Source organism: Rana temporaria, chromosome 5, assembly GCF_905171775.1.
Source record: "Rana temporaria chromosome 5, aRanTem1.1, whole genome shotgun sequence".
Lineage (NCBI taxonomy): Eukaryota > Metazoa > Chordata > Amphibia > Anura > Ranidae > Rana > Rana temporaria.
The window spans coordinates 19,254,920-19,275,328 of record NC_053493.1 but is presented as its reverse complement, the minus strand read 5'-3'; the positions used below and the strand labels follow the sequence as shown (position 1 = coordinate 19,275,328).

Genomic DNA, 20,409 nt, shown 5'->3' with positions numbered 1-20,409 from the left:
CGGGCCATCGTCAAATGACGGCTCCACGGTGACTCTGAAAACTCAACAGGACGTCTATTGACGTCCTGTATTCCTCCGGCCACTGGGGGGCGCGCGCGCCCGGCGCGTCCCCGAGATGCCGATGCGCGTGCCTGGCGGTCGCGATGTCCGCCAGGTACCAGCGATCGGTAACGAAAGAGCAGTGACGTGGAGCTCTGTGTGTAAACACAGAGCTCCACGTCCTGTCAGGGGACAGAGGAGACCGATCTGTGTCTCTTGTACATAGGGACACAGCATCAGTCACCCCCCCAGTCACCCCCCTTCCCCCACAGTTAGAACACAATACAGGTATACATATTAACCCCTCCCTCACCCCCTAGTGTTAACCCCTTCAATGCCAGTCACATTTATACAGTAATTAGTGCATATTTATCGCATTAATCGCTGTATAAATGTGAATGGCACCAAAAACGTGTCAAAAGTGTCCGATGTGTTCGCCGCAATGTCACGGTGACAGTAAAAAAATCGCAAATCACCGCCAATACTAGAAAAATAATTAATAAAATAAAAATGACATAAATCTATCACCTATTTTGTAAACGCTCTAACTTTTGCGCAAACCAATCAATATATGATCATTGCGATTTTTTTTACCGAAAATATGTAGAAGAATATGTATCGGCCTAAACTGAGGAAAAATTTTTTTTTTTTTTTTTAAATTGTGATATTTATTAAATAAACAAGTAAAAAATAGTGTTTTTTTTTTTAATTGTCACTCTTCTTTTGTTTATAGCGCAAAAAATAAAAACCGCAGAGGTGATCAAATACCACCAAAAGAAAGCTCTATTTGTGGGAACAAAATGATAAAAAAATTGTTTGGGTACAGTGTAGCACGACCGCGCAATTATCATTCAAAGTGCGACAGTGCTGAAAGCTGAAAATTGGCTTGGGCAGGAAGGTGCGTAAGTGCCCGGTATGGAAGTGGTTAACGTTGTATATTTTGGTGTGTTATGTGCCATTTAATGCTGTATTTTTCTGTGCGTTACTGCATGTTTAACGCAGTATATTTTGATGCAATCTGCACCACACAGGGTCATTAGGGTGTGCCCAGGCACACCTGGCACACCCTGTGCGCACGCCTATGGTTGAGGCCTTGCGGCGTCATAGAATTCAAATAATAAATCCACATTTTTTCTTTCTGTAGATAGAAGAACGGTGTTGAAGACGCCTCTCCTTAGGGGCAAATTAAGGACATAAATCCCTTTCACCTTAAGCCCCTTTGGGTCACCCCCGTGGAATTGTGCAAAGTGCAGCGAAATAGGACGATCGTCCTTCTTGATACTACCGATGTGTTCGCCAATGCTAATGCCAGGTTTTCTGCACATATTTGCAGATGCTACAATGCCCACAGGCGTGCATACCAGCTACGGGTTTAGAACTGGTAAGCCAATTTTTAGTCTGTGTCCTCTGATATTCGGAATGGACCAATGTGGCATTTAGGTTCTGTGCCCTCCTTGCCATCATAAGGGGTCTAGAACCCACTACATCAGCAATTAGGGGAGTCAAGTTCAAAACATGCCAATGCTTTTCCAGAATACCTTTAACTTGATGCCATTGGGACCCAAATTTTGTAATAATTCTCGGATAAGATTCTTGCGCTCTTTTAACCGCTTAAGACCCGGACCAATATGCAGGGAAAGGACCTGGCCCCTTTCTGCGATTTGGCATGGCGTTGCTTTGCAATAACTGACAATTGCGCTTTGTGCGACGTGGCTCCCAAACAAAATTGGCGTCCTTTCTTTTCCACAAATAGAGCTTTCTTTTGGTGGTATTTGATCACCCCTGCAGTTTTTATTTTTTGAGCTTAAAAACAAAAATAGAGCGACAATTTTGAAAAAAATTCAATATTTTTTACTTTTTGCTGTAATAAATATCCCCCAAAAAATATGAAAAAAAAAAAAACATTATTTTTTCACCAGTATGATATAAGCTGCAAAATAAATTTTCTGAGCAGCATGTAGCAGTCTTGTGAATTCTATCATTGTCTGATTAAAGCTTGTAGGAGGAGTTTTTATACTGCACTAATTGTCCTATCAGGATCCAGGTCCCCTGACCCTCTGTCTGGACAGTGCGGATTGGTCCTGTGCTGATCACATGCACTCTCCCAAGAAAAAAAAAACTCTCTAGCAATACACACCACACTGAGCATGTGCAGCCTGACTCCATAGGCTCTGTACTATCCAGACATGTTCTGGAGTCAGTGGGAGAAGGGGAGGATCTGTCCATACACGGTCAAACAGCAATTTTACACAATGCAGAAGATTAACTCCTTAGGTTAAACAGCGAGTATAACAAGCATGCTTTACTGCATATACACAGACTGATTTTACTGTTATGGGTTTAGTAACACTTTAACCACTTCCTGGCGGCTGTACGACTATATATGGCCGCAGGGTGGTTCTAAATCTCTGGGTCGCCGTCTTTTTACAGCCTCCGCTCCTCCGGGCCACTGGGGGGCGCGCGTGCCCGCCGCATCACTGAGATGCCGATGTGCGTGCCTGGCGGCCGTGATGTCCGCCAGGCTCCCGCGATCGGCGGTTACACAGACAAGGACGTGGATCTGTGTCTATAAACACACAGATCCATATCCTGTCAGGGGGAGAGGAGACCGATCTGTGTCTCTTGCACATAGGGACACAGATCGGTCACCTCCCCCAGTCACCCCCCCTCCCCCACAGTTAGAACACTATGCAGGGTACACATGTAACCCCTCCCTCACCCCCTAGTGTTAACCCCTTCAATGCCAGTCACATTTATACAGTAATTAGTGCATATTTATAGCACTGCTCGCAGTATAAATGTGAATGGTGCCAAAATTGTGTCAAAGGTGTCCGATGTGTCCACCATAATGTCACAGTCCCAATAAAAATCGCAGATCGCCGCCATTACTAGTAAAGAAAAAAAATAATAAAAAATAATAATTATGTCCCCTATTTTGTAGGCGCTATAAATTCTGCGCAAAGCAGTCGCTTATTGCGATTTTTTTTTTTTTTTTTTAACCAAAAATATATAGAAGAATTCGTATCGGCCTAGACTGAGAATTTTTTTTTTTTTTTCGAAAAATTGGGCTATTTATTATAGCAACAAGTAAAAAATATTAATTTGTTTTTTCAAAATTGTCGCTCTTTTTTTGTTTATAGCGCAAAAAATAAAAACCGCAGAGGTGATCAAATACCACCAAAAGAAAGCTCTATTTGTGCGAAAAAAAGGACGTCAATTTTGTTTGGGAGCCACGTCACACCACCGCGCAATTGTCAGTTAAAGCGACGCAGTGCCGGAAGCTGAAATTTCACCTGGGCAGGAGGGGGGGTATATGTGCCCAGTAAGCAAGTGGTTAATCACTTCCCACCCAAGGTACATCATATGACGTCCTGGACTTTGAGTGGGGATATCTGAATATTGTATGCAGCTACAGGCATCATCCAGATATAATCTTTTTCGGCTGGCAATTCCCTGCAACGTAAGAACAATCACAGGGGCAGTTCAGCCATTTCTTGCAGGAGGTGGGAGGGGAAGTCCCCCCCCCCCCTCCCGTTGCTTCTACCGGCTCACCCGTACGATCAGCGAGCCGGACAAGGAATCCACCGGCGCCGGAAGTTGAGTATAGAGATTTCCAAGGGACAGATGGTCCCTGTCAATCTCTCTGACCTTCGGGGGCCCAGGCGCGACGTTATGACGTCACGTCCGGCGGAAGTAAACATAGGGGGGGACTCGGCTGGAAAGGGCGCAATCGTTTATTTTTTCTTTTGATCTCAGTCTTTCCAGACTGAAGGAGAGATGTGGGGTTTTATAGACCCCACATCTCTCCATAATGAGGACCTGTCACGCACTATTCCTATTAAAAGGGATGTTCACATTCCTTGTAATAGGAATAAAAGTGCTGAAAAAATGGAAAGTATAAAAATAAAAAATTCTAATAAAATAAACAATGAATTAATTTTTTTTTTAAAGCGCACCCGCGAACGCATACATACGTCGCGCCTACATATGTATACATCGTTGAAACCACACATGTGAAGTATCGCCACGAATGTTAGGGCGAGAGCAATAATTCTAGCCCTAGACCTTCTCTGTAACTCTAAACATGTAACCTGTAAAAAAAATATTAAAGCGTCGCCTATGGAGATCTTTAAGTACCAAAGTTTGGCGCCATTCCATGAGTGTGAACAATTTTAAAGTGTGACACGTTGTTAGGTATCTATTTACTTGGCGTAACATCATCTTTCACATTATACAAAAAAAAAGTGCTAACTTTACGGTTTAAATTTTTGTCCAAAAAAACGCGTTTCATAAATCGCTGCGCAAATACCGTGGGACATAAAAAGTTGCAACAGCTGCCATTTTATTCCCTAGGGTCTCTGCTAAAAAATATATATATTTGAGTAATTTTCTAGAAAAAAAAATGATGATTTTTATATGTAGGAGCGAAGTGCCAGAATTGGCCCGGATGGGAGGTGGTTAAGACAATGGCAGTTTTTTTTTTTATACGGAGAATTCCTTAGTGTCACATAAAACCGCAGGACAGCGAGCAGAACATGCAGAAAAGAGTTTTATAACATTGATTTTACCTACATGATATAAATCAAATAACTTCTTTTTTTTTTTTTGCGTAGACCATTTTAAAAATACATTCCAACCACCATTAGTAAAATCGTTCTGTTTGCAGCCAATCACAATGTGCTGAGTAGGCTTTAGATTTGATTGCAGCCAATCACAATGTGATGAGTAGGCTTTAGATTTGATTGCAGCCAATCACAATGTGATGAGTAGGCTTTAGATTTGTTTGCAGCCAATCACAATGTGTTGAGCTGTCTTTAGATTCTGAGATTTCCTCGGTGATAGGAGGAGATGGAAGGCCAGACAACAATAGAGAGAAGTTCCTTGTAGGGAGTTTGCAGGGGCGAGCTGACCTGTGAAGTATGAGGATGTGGTTGTGACGATAACTTCCCTGTGTGTAATGAGACGTGTTACAGAGCGAGTGACGGATCCATTCTTTTTCATATCTTTAATCAGAATGACTTTACTTTCTGATGTTTCACCCAATCAGGGCCGGGAAATAGGGTGGGCAAAAGGAACAGATGCCCCGGGTGCAGGGCCGCCATCAGGGGGGTACAGGCAGTACACCTGTAAGGGGCCCAGGTGGCAACCCCCTATAAAAAAAATATATATGTCCGAAGTTCCCCATGGCCCCGGATGGCAACCCCTCCTTTTTTTTATTTATTTTTTATTAAAAAGGGACAATTTTTTTTTATGGGTCCGGAGGTCCCCAGGGGCCCAAGATTTCCCCCTTTTTCTTATAAAAAAATCATTTTTTTATATATTTTCTATATACTGTATATATATATATATATATATATATATATATATATATATATATATATTTTATTTATTATTATTATTATTTTTAATATTAAAGGGCCCAGAGGTCCCAGGGCCCCGGATGGCAACCCCCCTTTTTTTTAAAACAAATTTAATTTTGTTTTATATTATTTAAATTTTTTTATAAATGTTTATTTTTGTTTATATATTTTTTTTTAATAAAGGGCCCAGAGGTCCCCATGGATGGCAACCCCCCCTTTTTTATAAATGTTTATTTTTTATATATATATATTTATTTATTTATTTTTTATTAAAGGGCCCAGAGGTTTGTTTTTTTTATTTTTATTAAAGGGCCCAGAGGTCCTGGATGGCAACCTCCTTTTTTTATATATATACACACCTACATTTATATTTATATATATATATATTATATATATATATATATATATATATATATATATATATATATATATATATATATATATATATATATATATTTTTTTTTATTAAAGGGCCCAGAGGTCCCCAGGGCCCTTTTTTTAAAAAGGGGGGGTTGCTCTTTTTTAAAAAAAATATATATAGGGGGCGCACAATGAGAGCTTCAGCGGCTCCATTCTTCATCGCCTCGCTGACACCAGTTTGCCATCTTCACCCTGGGCACCGAAATACCATGTCCCGGCACTGCACCCCGTGTCCAATGTGCCAGAAAAGAGGAAAAAGTTTAGCATCCCCTACTACAGCTCCTTAAAGAGGAGTTCAAGCCAAATTTGGAACTTCCTCTTAACCCACTCCTCTCCCCCTTACATGCCACATTTGGCATGTAATTTTTTTGGGGGAGGAGTGGGGGCTTCAGGAAGAGTGGGACTTCCTGTCCCACTTCCTCCTTCCTGTAGGCGACTAAGCTTAATCGCCTTCAGGAAGTGGCTGCTGTAGGCGATTGCCTAGGACACGTCACAGGTCCTAGGCGTTCTCCTGGCCAATTACACGGCGCGGCGCCGGGCCGCGCCGCTCGCGCATGCGCAGTGCCGCTCGCGCATGCGCAGTGCCGCTCGCGCATGCGCAGTGGGTGCCCGGCCGTGAAGCCGAAAGCTGTCACGGCCGGGTGCCCACACTGAAAATGAAGACGCCGGCCGGGGAGGGGGGGAGGAGCGGAGCCCCGGCCGGCGCATCGCTGGAGCAGGTAAGTGCCTGTTTATTAAAAGCCAGCAGCTACACTTTTTGTTGCTGCTGACTTTTAATAAACATACAAATGGCTGGAACTCCCCTTTAACCACTTGCCGACCAGCTGCCGCAGTTTTACTGCGGCAACATGGCTCAGCTGGGCGAAACGACATTATGTTACGTCGCTTCGCCATGTGGCCACTAAAGTGCCCGCTGCTCGATCCCGTAGCGGATGCTAGGAGAAATTAGAGATCGCCTAGTCATCAGTCATTTCTCCCCTAAGAGAACGGGATCTGTGCGTCTACACACACACACAGATCACGAGCGATCGTGGGTGCCCGGCAGGCACAATGACCAGCGCCGGGCACCTGCGGTCGCTCGTGACACAGCGAGAACCGAGATCTGTGTGTGTAAACACACAGATTCCGGTTGTCTTAGGGGGAGAAATGACTGATCATCGGTTCATACAATGTATGAACAGTGATCTGTAATTTCCCCTACTAAGTCCCATCCCCCCTTCAGTTAGAACACACAGAGGGAACACAATTAACTCCTTGGTGTTAACCCCTTCCCTGCCAGTGACATTTTTACAGTAATCAGTGCATTTTTATAGCTGTATAAATGGCAATGGTCCCAAAAATGTGTCAAAAGTGTCCGATGTGTCCGCCACAATGTCGCAGTCCTGATAAAAATCGCAGATCGCCGCCATAACTACTAAAAAAAATTTATAATAAAAATGCTATAAAACTATCCCCTATTTTGTAGACGCTATAACTTTTGCGCAAACCAATCAATATACGCTTATTGCAATTTTTTTTTCACCAAAAATATGTAGAATACATACGACCTAAACTGAGGAAAAAAATTCTGTGCTACAGAACTATCCGGAATGGTCATAAGCGCCATCTAGTGGCCATAATGCAATATTTGTTTTTAAATGCCTCAATCAGGAAAAAAATATTTAGAAAAGATTACTGTTTGTTACACTGGGCCAGATCCACAAAAGCGATACGCAGGCGTTTCTCCTGATACGCCGTCGTATCTCTGTTTCTATCTATGCGGCTGATTCATAGAATCAGTTACGCATAGATATCCCTAAGATCCGACAGGTGTAATAGTTTTACACTGCCGGATCTTAGGATGCAATACCGCGGCCGCCGCTGGGGGCATTTCTCGTCGAAATTCCGCGTCGGGTATGCAAATTAGCACTTACGGAGATCCACAAAGCTTTTTCCCTTCGTTATTTCTCCGTAAGTATTCATTTGCCGTCGCAAAATTAGGGCTGCTTTTACAAAGTGTAAACCATGTAAAAGTAGACCCGTTTACGTCGCTGTCAAATTTTGTAAAAAAAAAATTTCCCGCCGCAACTCTTTTTTTTTCTTTTACACCTGTCGCGATTCTCAAAACTCGGCGCAACATAAATCCGCGCAAAGCACGTCGGGAAAATAGCGTCGGGAGCATGCGCAGTACGTCCGGCGTGGGAGCGCGCCTAATTTAAATGGGACTCGCCCCATTAGATTGGGCACGCCTTGCGCCGGACGGATTTAAGTTACATCGCTGCAAATTTCTAGGTAAGTGCTTTGTGGATCGGGCACTTAGGTAGAGATTTTGCGGCGGTGTAACTTAAATAGGAACATTTAAGTTAAGCCCGCTGGTTGTGGATCTGGCCCCCTGTGTCTTGTGCTGACCGATTCTAAATGGGAGGGTCTGGTTCGTTATAATCACCTGGTGCCAGGGGCGGACTGACAACTCATGGGGCCCCCGGCCAATAGGAGATTATGGGGCCCCCGGGCAATAGGAGATTATGGGGCCCCCGGCAATAGGAGATTATGGGGCCCCACGGGCAATAGGAGATTATGGGGCCCCACGGGCAATAGGAGATTATGGGGCCCCACGGGCAATAGGAGATTATGGGGCCCCCGGCAGTAGGAGATTATGGGGCCCCCGGGCAATAGATTATGGGGCCAAACAGTATACACAATACACATACACACACTGAAAAGGTATTGGAGAGCTATGGTCTTGGGATTTTTAGACCAAAAGGATGTCGGTAAGGGACAGATGTATAAAAAAAAACACAGATTTTTACATACTGTCCCTGGTTTTACTGAGGCTGGAAACCCTGATGGGGCCCCCTAGTGGCATGGGGCCCTCGGGCAGTGCCCGGATGGTCAGTCCGCCCCTGCCTGGTGCACTTTCAGTGTTCTGATGAGAAAAGTTACAGTGTCTGCATCCCTTTAGAAGTATTTAACCCTTGGGGAGTATCTCACCAAAACTGAAATCCCTAGTGCAGAAAATGTTACTAGAATCTTTGTGCAGACTTTCAATCTTTTTTTTCAAAACCAGAAAAAACACGTGGGAGGAAAATGGTCAACGATTGGGTGCTGCCATCTAGTGGAAATGTCCACAAATGACAAATGTATAAAATGATTCAGTATACAGTAAAACCTTGGTTTGAGAGTAACTTGGTTTGAGAGCGTTTTTCAAGACAAGCACAATTTTTAAATAAAATTTTGCCTTGATATACAAGCGATGTCTTGATATAAGAGTAGCGTCATGTCACAACTGAGTATAAAAGACAAGAGAGGCGACTCTAAGTGTAGCAATATGGTTACATTTAATGAAGGTACAACATTTAGCAACTCACATGGTTGATGATTAAAAGAGGCACATCTAAGTATGCAGGGATCAGGGGTAAAGCTGTCCACATAGTCCGTCCTCCGCACCGCCATCAACATCGTCCCTTCCACGAGCGATTCAAGCCTGGCTTTCAGATCGCTTTACTGCAGGGTAGTCTTCCCGGTCACGATTGCAGACTGACAGCGGTGAGACCCAGCGGTGAGGAGGATGGTCTATATGGGCAGCTTTACCCTGGATGTCTGCATACCTAGATGTGCCTCTTTTAACTACTTAAGACCCGGACCTTTAGGCAGCTAAAGGACCCGGCCAGGTTTTGCGATTCGGCACTGCGTCGCTTTAACAGACAATTGCGCGGTCGTGCGACGTGGCTCCCAAACAAAATCGGCGTCCTTTTTTTCCCACAAATAGAGCTTTCTTTTGGTGGTATTTGATCACCTCTGCGGTTTTTATTTTTTGCGCTATAAACAAAAATAGAGCGACAAATTTAAAAAAAAAAATCAATATTTTTTACTTTTTGCTATAATAAATATCCCCAAAAAATATATATAAAAAAAACATTTTTGTTCCTCAGTTTAGGCCGATACGTATTCTTCTACATATTTTTGGTAAAAAAAAAAAATCACAATAAGCTTTTATCGTATGGTTTGCGCAAAATTTATATAGCCAGATTCAGTAAGAGTTAGGCCGGCGTATCAGTAGATACGCCAACCTAACTCGGAATCTGCGCCGTCCTAAGTTTAAGTGTATTCTCAAACAGAGATACACTTAAGAAATACAAGAAGATATTTTGGGAGGTTTTGTACTTTCTGATTGAGTGGTCTGATATGTGAAAGTGAAAAACGTACCCTGGAGATCCTGGAAACTGTCTCGGTGGTTTTACTTGGCTACATGCTTGATTATTTCATTTATCTGGTAAGCAGCTAGGATATACTGGTGGAGGTCTGGAGGACACTTTCATCTGTCTTACAGATTCACGGGACACTGCCAGGATACTTTTCACCCATTTGGAGAATTTTCTGCCTTCTTTTGATTTTCTCTACGATTCTTCCACTCATATGGACTTTGCACTATTCATTGGTTTATTTCAGATTACACTAGTGGTTTGTGCATGTAGCACCCTTTTATATTTGACTGTCACGTTGATATTTCTCACATTTTGCAGCGCAGCTTTTTTCAAAACCAGAGATACACTTAAACCTCGCTAAGATACGACGGCGCCGTCCTATCTTAGGGTGCAATATTTAGGCTGGCCGCTAGGTGGCGCTTCCATTGCGGTCGGCGTAGAATATGTAAATCAGTAGATACGCCTATTCACGAACGTACGCACGGCCGACGCAGTACAGATACGCCGTTTACGTAAGGCATTATCAGGCCTAAAGTTATTCCATCAGATAGCTGTAATAGTAATGTTAAGTATGGCCGTCGTTCCCACGTCGAAATTCGAAAATTTTACGTTGTTTGCGTAAGTCGTCCGTGAATAGGGATTTGCGTAATTTACATCCAGGTCGAAACCAATAGGCCAGTGCGGCGGACGTTGCCGCAATGCACACTGGGATATGTAGGCGGACGGCGCATGCGCCGTTCCAAAAAAAACGTCAATCACGTCAGGTCTACCCAAATTAACATAAAACACGCCCCCTCAGCCTATTTTGAATCAGGCGCCCTTACGCCCGCCCGCTTTAGGCTACGCCGCCGTAACTTAGCAGGCAAGTACTTAGTGAATCATGTACTTTCCTCGCTAACTTACGGCGGCGTAGTGTAAACACGATACACTACGCCACCGCAAAGTTAGGACGCACATTCTGAATCTGGCTAATAGCGTTTACAAAATAGGGGATAGTTTTATTGCATTTTTATTAAAAAAACATTTTTACTACTAATGGCGGCGATCAGCGATTTTTTTCGTGACTGCGACATTATGGCGGACACTTCGGACAATTTTGACACATTTTTGGGACCATTTTCATTTTCACAGCAGTTTACTGTGAAAATGACAATTGCAGTTTGGGAGTTAACCACAAGGGGGCGCTGAAGGGGTTATGTGTGACCTAATATGTGTTTCTAACTGTAGGTGTGTGTGGCTGTAGGTGTGACGTCATCGATTGTGCGTCCCTATAAAAGGGATGACACGATCGATGACGCTGCCACAGTGAAGAACGGGGAAGCTGTGTTTACACGCGGCTCTCCCCGTTCTTCAGCTCCGGGGACCGATCGCGGGACTCCAGCGGCGATCGAGTCCCGGAGCTTCGGACCGGGTCGCGGGTGCGCGCCCGCGACCCACGGCTGGGCACTAGTGCAGGACGTACCTGTACGTGCATGTGCCCAGCCGTGCCATTCTGCCGACGTAAATGTGCAGGAGGCGGTCCTTAAAGGGTCACTAAAGGAATTTTTTTTTTTAGCTAAATAGCTTCCTTTACCTTGCTGCAGTCCTGGTTTCATGTCCTCAGTGTTCGTTTTTGCTTTGATGTTGCTGTAAATCCTCTCTGTTCTGGACACTTCCTGGTTGCCTGTTTCCTGATAACCACAGTACTGGGAGATTTCTCACGGTGGTCACTAATCAAGGAGGTGTGATTACTGTGTGTAAAACGAAACTGGATTGGTGCTGAGGAGTTTTAGACAAAGTATCACTGCTCTCTATTGGCTGACTGCCCTCTAGTGGCTCTCTGTACATCAGAGAACCAGGAAACAACAGCAAAAACGAAACTACACTGCAGGCACATTATATGATTGTTTTTTTATCTATTTGTAATCATTTTTAAAAGGAATCAGTTAACTATTATGTCTCTATGCCCTGTAAACAGTCATTTCAGCTAAAAAAAAAAATTCCTTTAGTGACCCTTTAAGCGGTTAATTATCAACCATGTAAGTTGCTATATGTTGTACCTTCATTAAATGTAACCAAATTGCTACATAGAGGCTCCTCTCTTCTCTTTTATACTCTGTGGCTCCCCCTGGATTTTGCATCTAATCCCCTTGTGGAGGCTTCCATTTGTGGATGGACATTTCATGGTTACACAACCAATCACATCGCTATAATCTTTTTATATGGACTATAAACTGAAGGACTTCTGAATAAATGGTTGTACAAGTAGTAGATCTGTGGGCAATATAATAAAATAAATGACATGCGGTATATACGGCCGTCTGTCACTGGCATCAGCAAAGCAGGGTTTGTTCTTCTGAGCCCCCATTGTACATAGCTGTATTGTATCTCTTATTTTTCCAGGCCAAGCTGTCCGGCAAAAGTGGAGTTACAGTTGTAACAAGTTATATATCATTATATATCATTGCTTGAATACAAATGAATTTGTTGTTTTCGTTATACAGTGGAACCGACAAATTTGCTTGGAATCTAGGAGCCAGCTAAAAAAGTTAGGAGCCAGAAAACGCGCCCGTCCCGACGAGCTTGCGCGCAGAAGCGAACACATAGGTGAGCAGCGCCCGCATATAAAAACGGTGTTCAAACCACACATGTGAGGTATCGCCGCGATTGGTAGAGCGAGAGCAATAATTCTAGCTCTAGACCTCCTCTGTAACTCAAAACATGCAACCTGTAGATTTTTTTAAACGTCGCCTATGAAGATTTTAAAGGGTAAAAGTTTGTCGGCATTCCACGAGCTGACGCAATTTTGAAGCGTGACATGTTGGGTATGAATTTACTCGGCGTAACATTATCTTTCATAATATAAAAAAAAATGGGGATAACTTTACTGTTGTCTTATTTTTGATTTTTATTTAAAAAAAGTGTAATTTTTTCCCAAAAAAGTGCGCTTGTAAGACCGCTTTGCAAATACGGCGTGACAGAAAGTATTGCAACGATCGCCATTTTATTCTCTAGGGTGTTAGGATAAAAAATATATATAATGTTTGGGGGTTCTAATTAGAGGGAAGAAGATGGCAGTGAAAAATAGTGAAAAATGACATTAGAATTGCTGTTTAACTTGTAATGCTTAACTTGTAATACCAACGGCCACCACCAGATGGCGCCAGCTTACACATCTGGTGGTAATAACTTGTAATACCAACAGCTCACCACCAGATGACGCCAGCTCACAAAAAAAAAAATTTTTTTTTTTTTTTTTTTTTTGCCCACCTTCCAAGCCAAGTCGCCAGGACACCATTTCTAGTCGCCATGGCGACCTGGCGCCCGGGATTTGTCGAGCCCTGCTCCAGTATAATCCGTTCCAGGAGAATGCTTGTAATCCAAAGCACTCGCATATCAAAGCGCGTTTCCCCATAGAAGTCAATGAAAACGAACATAATTTGTACCACACTGACTTCTATGGCATGCAATACCGAATTAGGCCAGAGGTGGGTGGGGGGCGACGGAGAGCCTCGGAAATGCTCGGGGACAGCTCGGCTGATCTCGGACAGGAACTGAGTATTTCCGAACGGCTCCAAACCGTTCGAGTGTCACCGGCGCCCCCGCACCTCTGGCCAAATGCGGTACTGCACACGCCGTTAGCTTGAATTCTGCTCATTTTGCGAGACAACACTCGCACACCGAGTCAGAATAAAAGAGAAAAAATTGCTTGTTGTTCTAAATTTCCTTTTAGATCTACTGTCAACTATGCAGTTCAAGGGCCTGGATTGGGTACGGATCCATTGGATGAATAGGGGGTGTCCTTTTATTATATTGTTTTTGGTAAATCTAAAAGATAATTGTACAATCAGATTGTATAGTGTATGACAGGGGTCTCCAAACATTCGAAACAAAGGGCCGGTTTATTGTCCTTCAGACCCTTGGAGGGCTGGACTTTGGCCAGCGGGGGTTGAAATTTTCCTGTCATCAGTGGGACTAAACATCTGGTATTAGGGGGAGAAATAGTGCCCCGTCGTTTGTATTAGGGTTGTCCCGATACCGATACCATGCCCCCGATGCCTGAATAGAATACTTGCCCCCCCCCCCCCCCCCCCGCCACCGCATACCGTAAAGCCGCCGCTGCCGCGTTAATCAGTGTGCGGGGAACATTACAGGCAACTTTCGTTTAAATAGCTGTCCAATCCTTGCCGCACCGTGTATAGACACTCCCCCTTGCTCGGGATTGGACAGATCCGTCCAATCCCGAGCAAGGGGGAGTGTCTATACACGGCGCGGCAAGGATTGGACAGCTATTTAAACGAAAGTTGCCTGTAATGTTCCCCGCACGCTGATTAATGCGGCAGCGGCGGCGGCATCATCATCTACTAGGTATGGGGGACATGGTTGCAATATATGGGGGGACATGGCTGCAATATGTGGGGGGACATGGCTGCAATATGTGGGGGGACATGGCTGCAATATGTGGGGGGACATGGCTGCAATATGTGGGGGGACATGGCTGGATATATGTGGGGGACATGGCTGGATATATGTGGGGGGACATGGCTGGATATATGTGGGGGGACATGGTTGGATATATATGGGGGGACATGGCTGCAATATATGGGGGGACATGGCTGCAATATATGTGGGGGGACATGGCTGGATATATGTGGGGGGACATGGCTGCAATATATGGGGGGACATGGCTGGATATATGTGGGGGGACATGGCTGGATATATGTGGGGGGACATGGCTGCAATATATGGGGGGACATGGCTGCAATATGTGGGGGACATGGCTGCAATATGTGGGGGGACATGGCTGCAATATGTGGGGGGACATGGCTGCCATATATGGGGGGACATGGCTGCAATATATGGGGGGATATGGCTGGATATATGTGGGGGGACACGGCTGGATATATGTGGGGGGACATGGCTGCAATATGTGGGGGGACATGGCTGGATATATGTGGGGGGATATGGCTGGATATATGTGGGGGGACACGGCTGGATATATGGGGGGGACATGGCTGCAATATATGGGGGGACATGGCTGCATTTGGGGACACATTTAAAAAAAAAATATCGGTATCGGCGAGTACATGAAAAAAAGTATCGGTACTTGTACTCAGTCCTAAAAAAGTGGTATCGGGACAACCCTAGTTTGTATCATAGGGGGGAATAGTGGCCCATTAGTGGTGTCAGTGGGAGAAATCGATCTCCACTGTCGGTGTCAGATGTCGGAACAGTGTCTCGTATCAGTGGGAGGCATACTGCCCCAAGGGCCGGATAAAGGCAAGCAAAGGGCCGCATCCGGCCCTCGGGCCACAGTTTGGAGATCACTGGTGTATGACCACCATAAGATGACCCTGTAAACGGGGTGACAACAGTGCTGTACAATTTTGCTGCAGAATAACCAGCGTTGTCACCCTATGACATGTAAAGGAGAAATAGCAACTCAAGCGGTAGAATCAAAAGGCAATAAAACTACAGTGGAACCTCGGATTACGCGCATAATCCGTTCCAGGAGAATGCTCGCAATCTAAAGTACTCGCATATCAAAGCGAGTTTTCCCATTGAAGTCAATGGAAATGAAAATAATTGTTCCGCATTGACTTCAATGGGATGCAATACCGAATGCGGCCAGACGTAGGCAGGGGGTGCCAGAGGGCACCGAAAACAGCCGAAAAGGCCCGAGGACAGTTTGGCTTGTTTCCTGCGCCCCTGTACACCCAAATGAGGTACTGCAGGCCAATGTTCGGATTTTCTCGGCTCCTGCGCCCCTGTACCTCAGGCCAAATGAGGTACTGCAGGCCAATGTTGGGATTTTCTCGGCTCCTGCGCCCCTGTACCTCTGGCCAAATGAGGTACTGCAGACCAATGTTGGGATTTTCTCGGCTCCTGCGCCCCTGTACCTCAGGCCAAATGAGGTACTGCAGGCCAATGTTGGGATTTTCTCGGCTCCTGCGCCCCTGTACCTCTGGCCAAATGAGGTTACTGCAGACCAATGTTGGGATTTTCTCGGCTCCTGCGCCCCTGTACCTCAGGCCAAATGAGGTACTGCAGGCCAATGTTGGGATTTTCTCGGCTCCTGCGCCCCTGTACCTCTGGCCAAATGAGGTACTGCAGACCAATGTTGGGATTTTCTCGGCTCCTGCGGCCCTGTACCTCAGGCCAAATGAGGTACTGCAGGCCAATGTTCGGATTTTCTCGGCTCCTGCGCCCCTGTACCCCTGGCCAAATGAGGTACTGCAGGCCAATGTTCGGATTTTCTCGGCTCCTGCGCCCCTGTACCTCAGGCCAAATGAGGTACTGCAGGCCAATGTTCGGATTTTCTCAGCTCCTGCGCCCCTGTACCTCAGGCCAAATGAGGTACTGCAGGCCTATTTAGCTTAAATTCTGCTCGTCTTGCGAGTCAACACTCGCGAAACGAGTAAGAGTTAAAAAATAAAAAAAAGTTGCTCGCAAATCAAAACGCTCTCAAACCAAGTTACTCTTAAACCGAGGTTCCACTGTGTGTTACAGGAAAACAATAACTGCCGTTTTAATGCTACTGACAGACTGCATCATATACTGTATACAGGGCCGGGGCAAGGGGGGGCAGGAGGGGGGACTGCCCCGGGCACATTGGTTTATGGCAGGGAGGCGGGATCCCTGTGCCATTTGCTTCTGTTACAAGGCTGACAGGAGTAGTGATAGCGACATCACTGCTAACCCTAAGGGACGGCGGGGCACAGGTTGGCATCTTGGCACTGAACATTTATGTGATTTTTTTTATTTTTTTCCCAGCATATCACCTTAACCACTTCCATACCGGGGGGCACTTATACACCTTCCCGCCCAGACCAATTTTCAGCTTTCAGCGCTGTTGCACTTTGAATGACAATTGCGCGGTCATGCTACACTGTACCCAAACTAAATTTGTATCATTTTGTTCCCACAAATAGAGCTTTCTTTTGGTGGCATTTGATCACCTCTGGGATTTTTATTTTCTGCCAATTTTTTTTTAAAAAGACCGAAAATGTTGAAAAACAAATGCTCTTTTTTTTTTGTTTCCATTACAAAACTTTGTAAATAAGAACGTTTTCTCCTTCACTGATGGGGCTGCACTGACGGGCACTGATAAGGCGGCACTGATGGGCACCGATGAGGTGGGCACTAATATGCAGCACTGATGGGGCACTGATAGGCGGCACTGATGGACACCGATGAGGTGGGCACTAATATGCAGCACTGATGGGGCACTGATAGGCGGCAATGATTGGCACTGATAGTTGGCATGGATGGGCACAGATAGGTGGCATCTATGGGCACAGATAGGCAAAACGAATGGGCACAGATAGGCGACATGGATGGGCACAGATAGGCGACACAGATGGGCACAGATAGGCATCATGGATGGGCACAGATAGGCGTCATGGATGGGCACAGATAGGCGTCACAGATGGGCACAGATAGGCATCTCGGATGGGCACAGATAGGCATCTCAGATGGGCACAGATAGGCATCTCAGATGAGCACGGATAGGCGGCACGGATAAGCAGCACAGATGTACTTTATACATATTGTACTGATGGATGCCAATCAGTGCCAAACAATGTCTGCCAATCAGTGATGCCCATTGTGGGCACTGATTGGCATCCATTGAGGGCACTGATTGGTATACCTGGTGGTGGGCATCCCTGGAGGTCTGGTGGCATTCCTGGTGATCTAGTGTGGGCATCCTCGGGGGGGGGGGGGGGGCCTGCGCTCATAATCAATCAGCACAAACCCCCCCTGTCACAGGAGCAGCCGATCGGCTCTCCTCTACTCGTGTCTGACAGACGCGAGTGAGGAAAAGCCGATCACCGGCTCTTCTTGTTTACATCATGATCAGCTGTGATTGGACACGGCTGATCACGTGGTAAAGAGTCTCCGTCAGAGACTCTTTACCTAGATCGGTGTTGCAGGGTATCAGACTGACACCCCGCAACAACGATCGCCGCGATTTGCGCTCCCAGGGGCGTGCAGCGGCTCAATATCCTGAAGACGTCATATGACGTTGGGTCAGGATATTTAAACCACTTTGCCGCCGTCATTTTGTAATAGGGCGGGCGGCAAAGTGGTTAAGGAACCAAATTTGACAGACATGGGAAAAATGACAATCACTTTAACGTTTGTCACAAGGGTACAAGGATTTAAGGGTAGTACTGGTGCTTGGGGATTGGCTGTTGTGCCAACCGGTTGGACTAGCATGGCACAGGCAAAGCGCAGGTTTATTTTAAGAGAGTTACTGCAACAGGAAGACATAGGGGTCTATTTATAATACTTTAGTTGGACAAATGTTACAAATTTTCATTCATGCTGCACAAATGTTGGCCTTAAATGCTATAGTCTAGTAGTTAGTAGATGAATACCTGTCATTGTCAGCACCATCTAGTGGCTGAAATGTGGCATAGTTTTCTGAAATGTCGCAATGAGAATGTATACTGCCTTTTGGCCACTAGATGGAGCTATGATAATAAGGATTACTCTACTTGAGAGATTACAGCTGCAAGGAGTGCAGTATGCACAAATGTGTGACATTCATTCTACAAATTTTTATAAATAGACCTCCAAGACTCCATGGGCCAGATTCACAAAGAGATACGACGGTGTATCTACAGATACACCATCGTATCTCTGACGTAAACTGGTCCTATCTATGCGCCTGATTCATAGAATCAGTTACGCATAGATAGGGCTAGATCCGACAGTGTGTTACAATGTGTTACACTGTCGGATCTTTTTTTCAATTTAAAAATGGCGCCGGGGGCGTTCCCGCTGATTTACGATAAATAATATGTAAATCAGCGAGATATGCAAATTCACGAACGTACGCGGACCCATCGCAGTGTTCTTACGTCGTTTCCGTAGCGGTTTTCCCGTCGTATACTTACCCCTTCTTTTATCAGGCGCAGCCAATGTTAAGTATAGCCGGCGTTCCCGCGTCGAATTTGAATTTTCCTACGTCGTTTGCGTACGCCGATTCACGAACACGCACGTCGCAAGTCCCGCTCACGTCGCAACCACTGACGTCCTAGTGACGTCAGTGGGAGCAATGCACGCCGGGAAATTCCCCGGACGGCGCATGCGCATTTAAATCGGCGCGGGAACGCGCCTGATTTAAATAGTACACTCCCCTAGCCGCGGAATTTGAATTCCGCCGGGGGATTTAGGATCCGTCGTCGCAAGTTTGGAGGTAAGTGGTTTGTGAATTAGCCACTTGCCTCCTAAACTTGCGGGAGCGGATCTTAATTCACGTAGATCGAGCGGATCTATAGATCCGCTGATCTACGTGAATCTGGCCCTATGTTTTGAGTGGGCTGACCCTTTAAGTGTCTACAAGTCATGAGATACTGTAAATCCCCTTACCTCTTTTTTGTATTATACAATCCCTCTTCGTATGTCTGGACCCATGTGATGTCATCTCCCCATCCTGGAAGAAAACATGTTGTTGATTCATTGACCTGTATGACCTTTTCACAATAATATCAGAACTATTTGGTGCACTGTCCAAGATGATTAAAGTGGACCTTCAGTCATTTTGTTTCATCTTTCCATCTATTAAATCTTCCCCCTTGTTGTTGTTTTAACTTTGGGTAGAAAAACCCAGTAAATCCCTTATACAGCCCACTTCCTGTTTCTTGTCTGCTCGTTAGACTAGGATTATTACATCATGCACAGCTCTCTCTTTCACTCTCGTGAGAGTTTGCCAGGAAGGGAGGGGATGAGTCATAAGAGGGCCAATGAGAACTGCAGAGCTGGAGGTGTGTCACTGTGTAAATCCAGGAAGTGAACAGGCAGCAGCTGAAGGCTCTCAAGGAACATGGGAACACTGTAGACCACTATAGAAGGTTGGTGGGCACTGTGGAGGCTAAGGGCTCTCAGGGGGCCTGGGAGCACTGTAGGCCACTATAGAAGGTTGGTGGGCACTGTGTAGGCTAAGGGCTCTCAGGGGGCCTGGGAGCACTGTATGCCACTATAGAAGGTTGGAGTGCAATGTGGAGGCTAAGGGCTTTCAGGGAGCCTGGGGACAATGTAGGCCACTATAGAAGGTTGGTGGGCACTGTAGGCCACTATAGAAGGTTGGTGGGCACTGTAGGCCACTATAGAAGGTGGGTGGGCACTGTGGAGGCTAAGGGCTCTCAGGGGGGCTGGGGCACTGTAGGCCACTATAAAAGGTTGGTGGACACTGTGGAGGCTAAGGGCTCTCAGGGGGGCTGGGGGCACTGTAGGCCACTATAGAAGGTTGGAGGGCAATGTGGAGGCTAAGGGCTCTCAGGGAGCCTGGGGACAATGTAGGCCACTATAGAAGGTTGGTGGGCAATGTAGGCCACTATAAAAGGTTGGTGGACACTGTGGAGGCTAAGGGCTCACAGGGGGGATGGGGGCACTGTAGGCCACTATAGAAGGTTAGAGGG

General features: G+C 45.6%; 1 protein-coding gene across 2 annotated transcripts in view; it reads right to left on the bottom strand.

Annotated features, from left to right (window-relative positions):
- The window catches only part of LOC120939845 (anterior gradient protein 3-like), a 67,409-nt gene that overhangs the window by 24,976 nt on the left and 22,024 nt on the right, over positions 1 to 20,409 (bottom strand). For both annotated transcript variants that reach the window (XM_040352241.1, XM_040352242.1), the window contains exon 3: positions 19,361 to 19,424. In XM_040352241.1, coding sequence (XP_040208175.1) covers positions 19,361 to 19,424 — 64 coding nt within the window. The remainder of the gene's footprint in view (positions 1 to 19,360; positions 19,425 to 20,409) is intronic.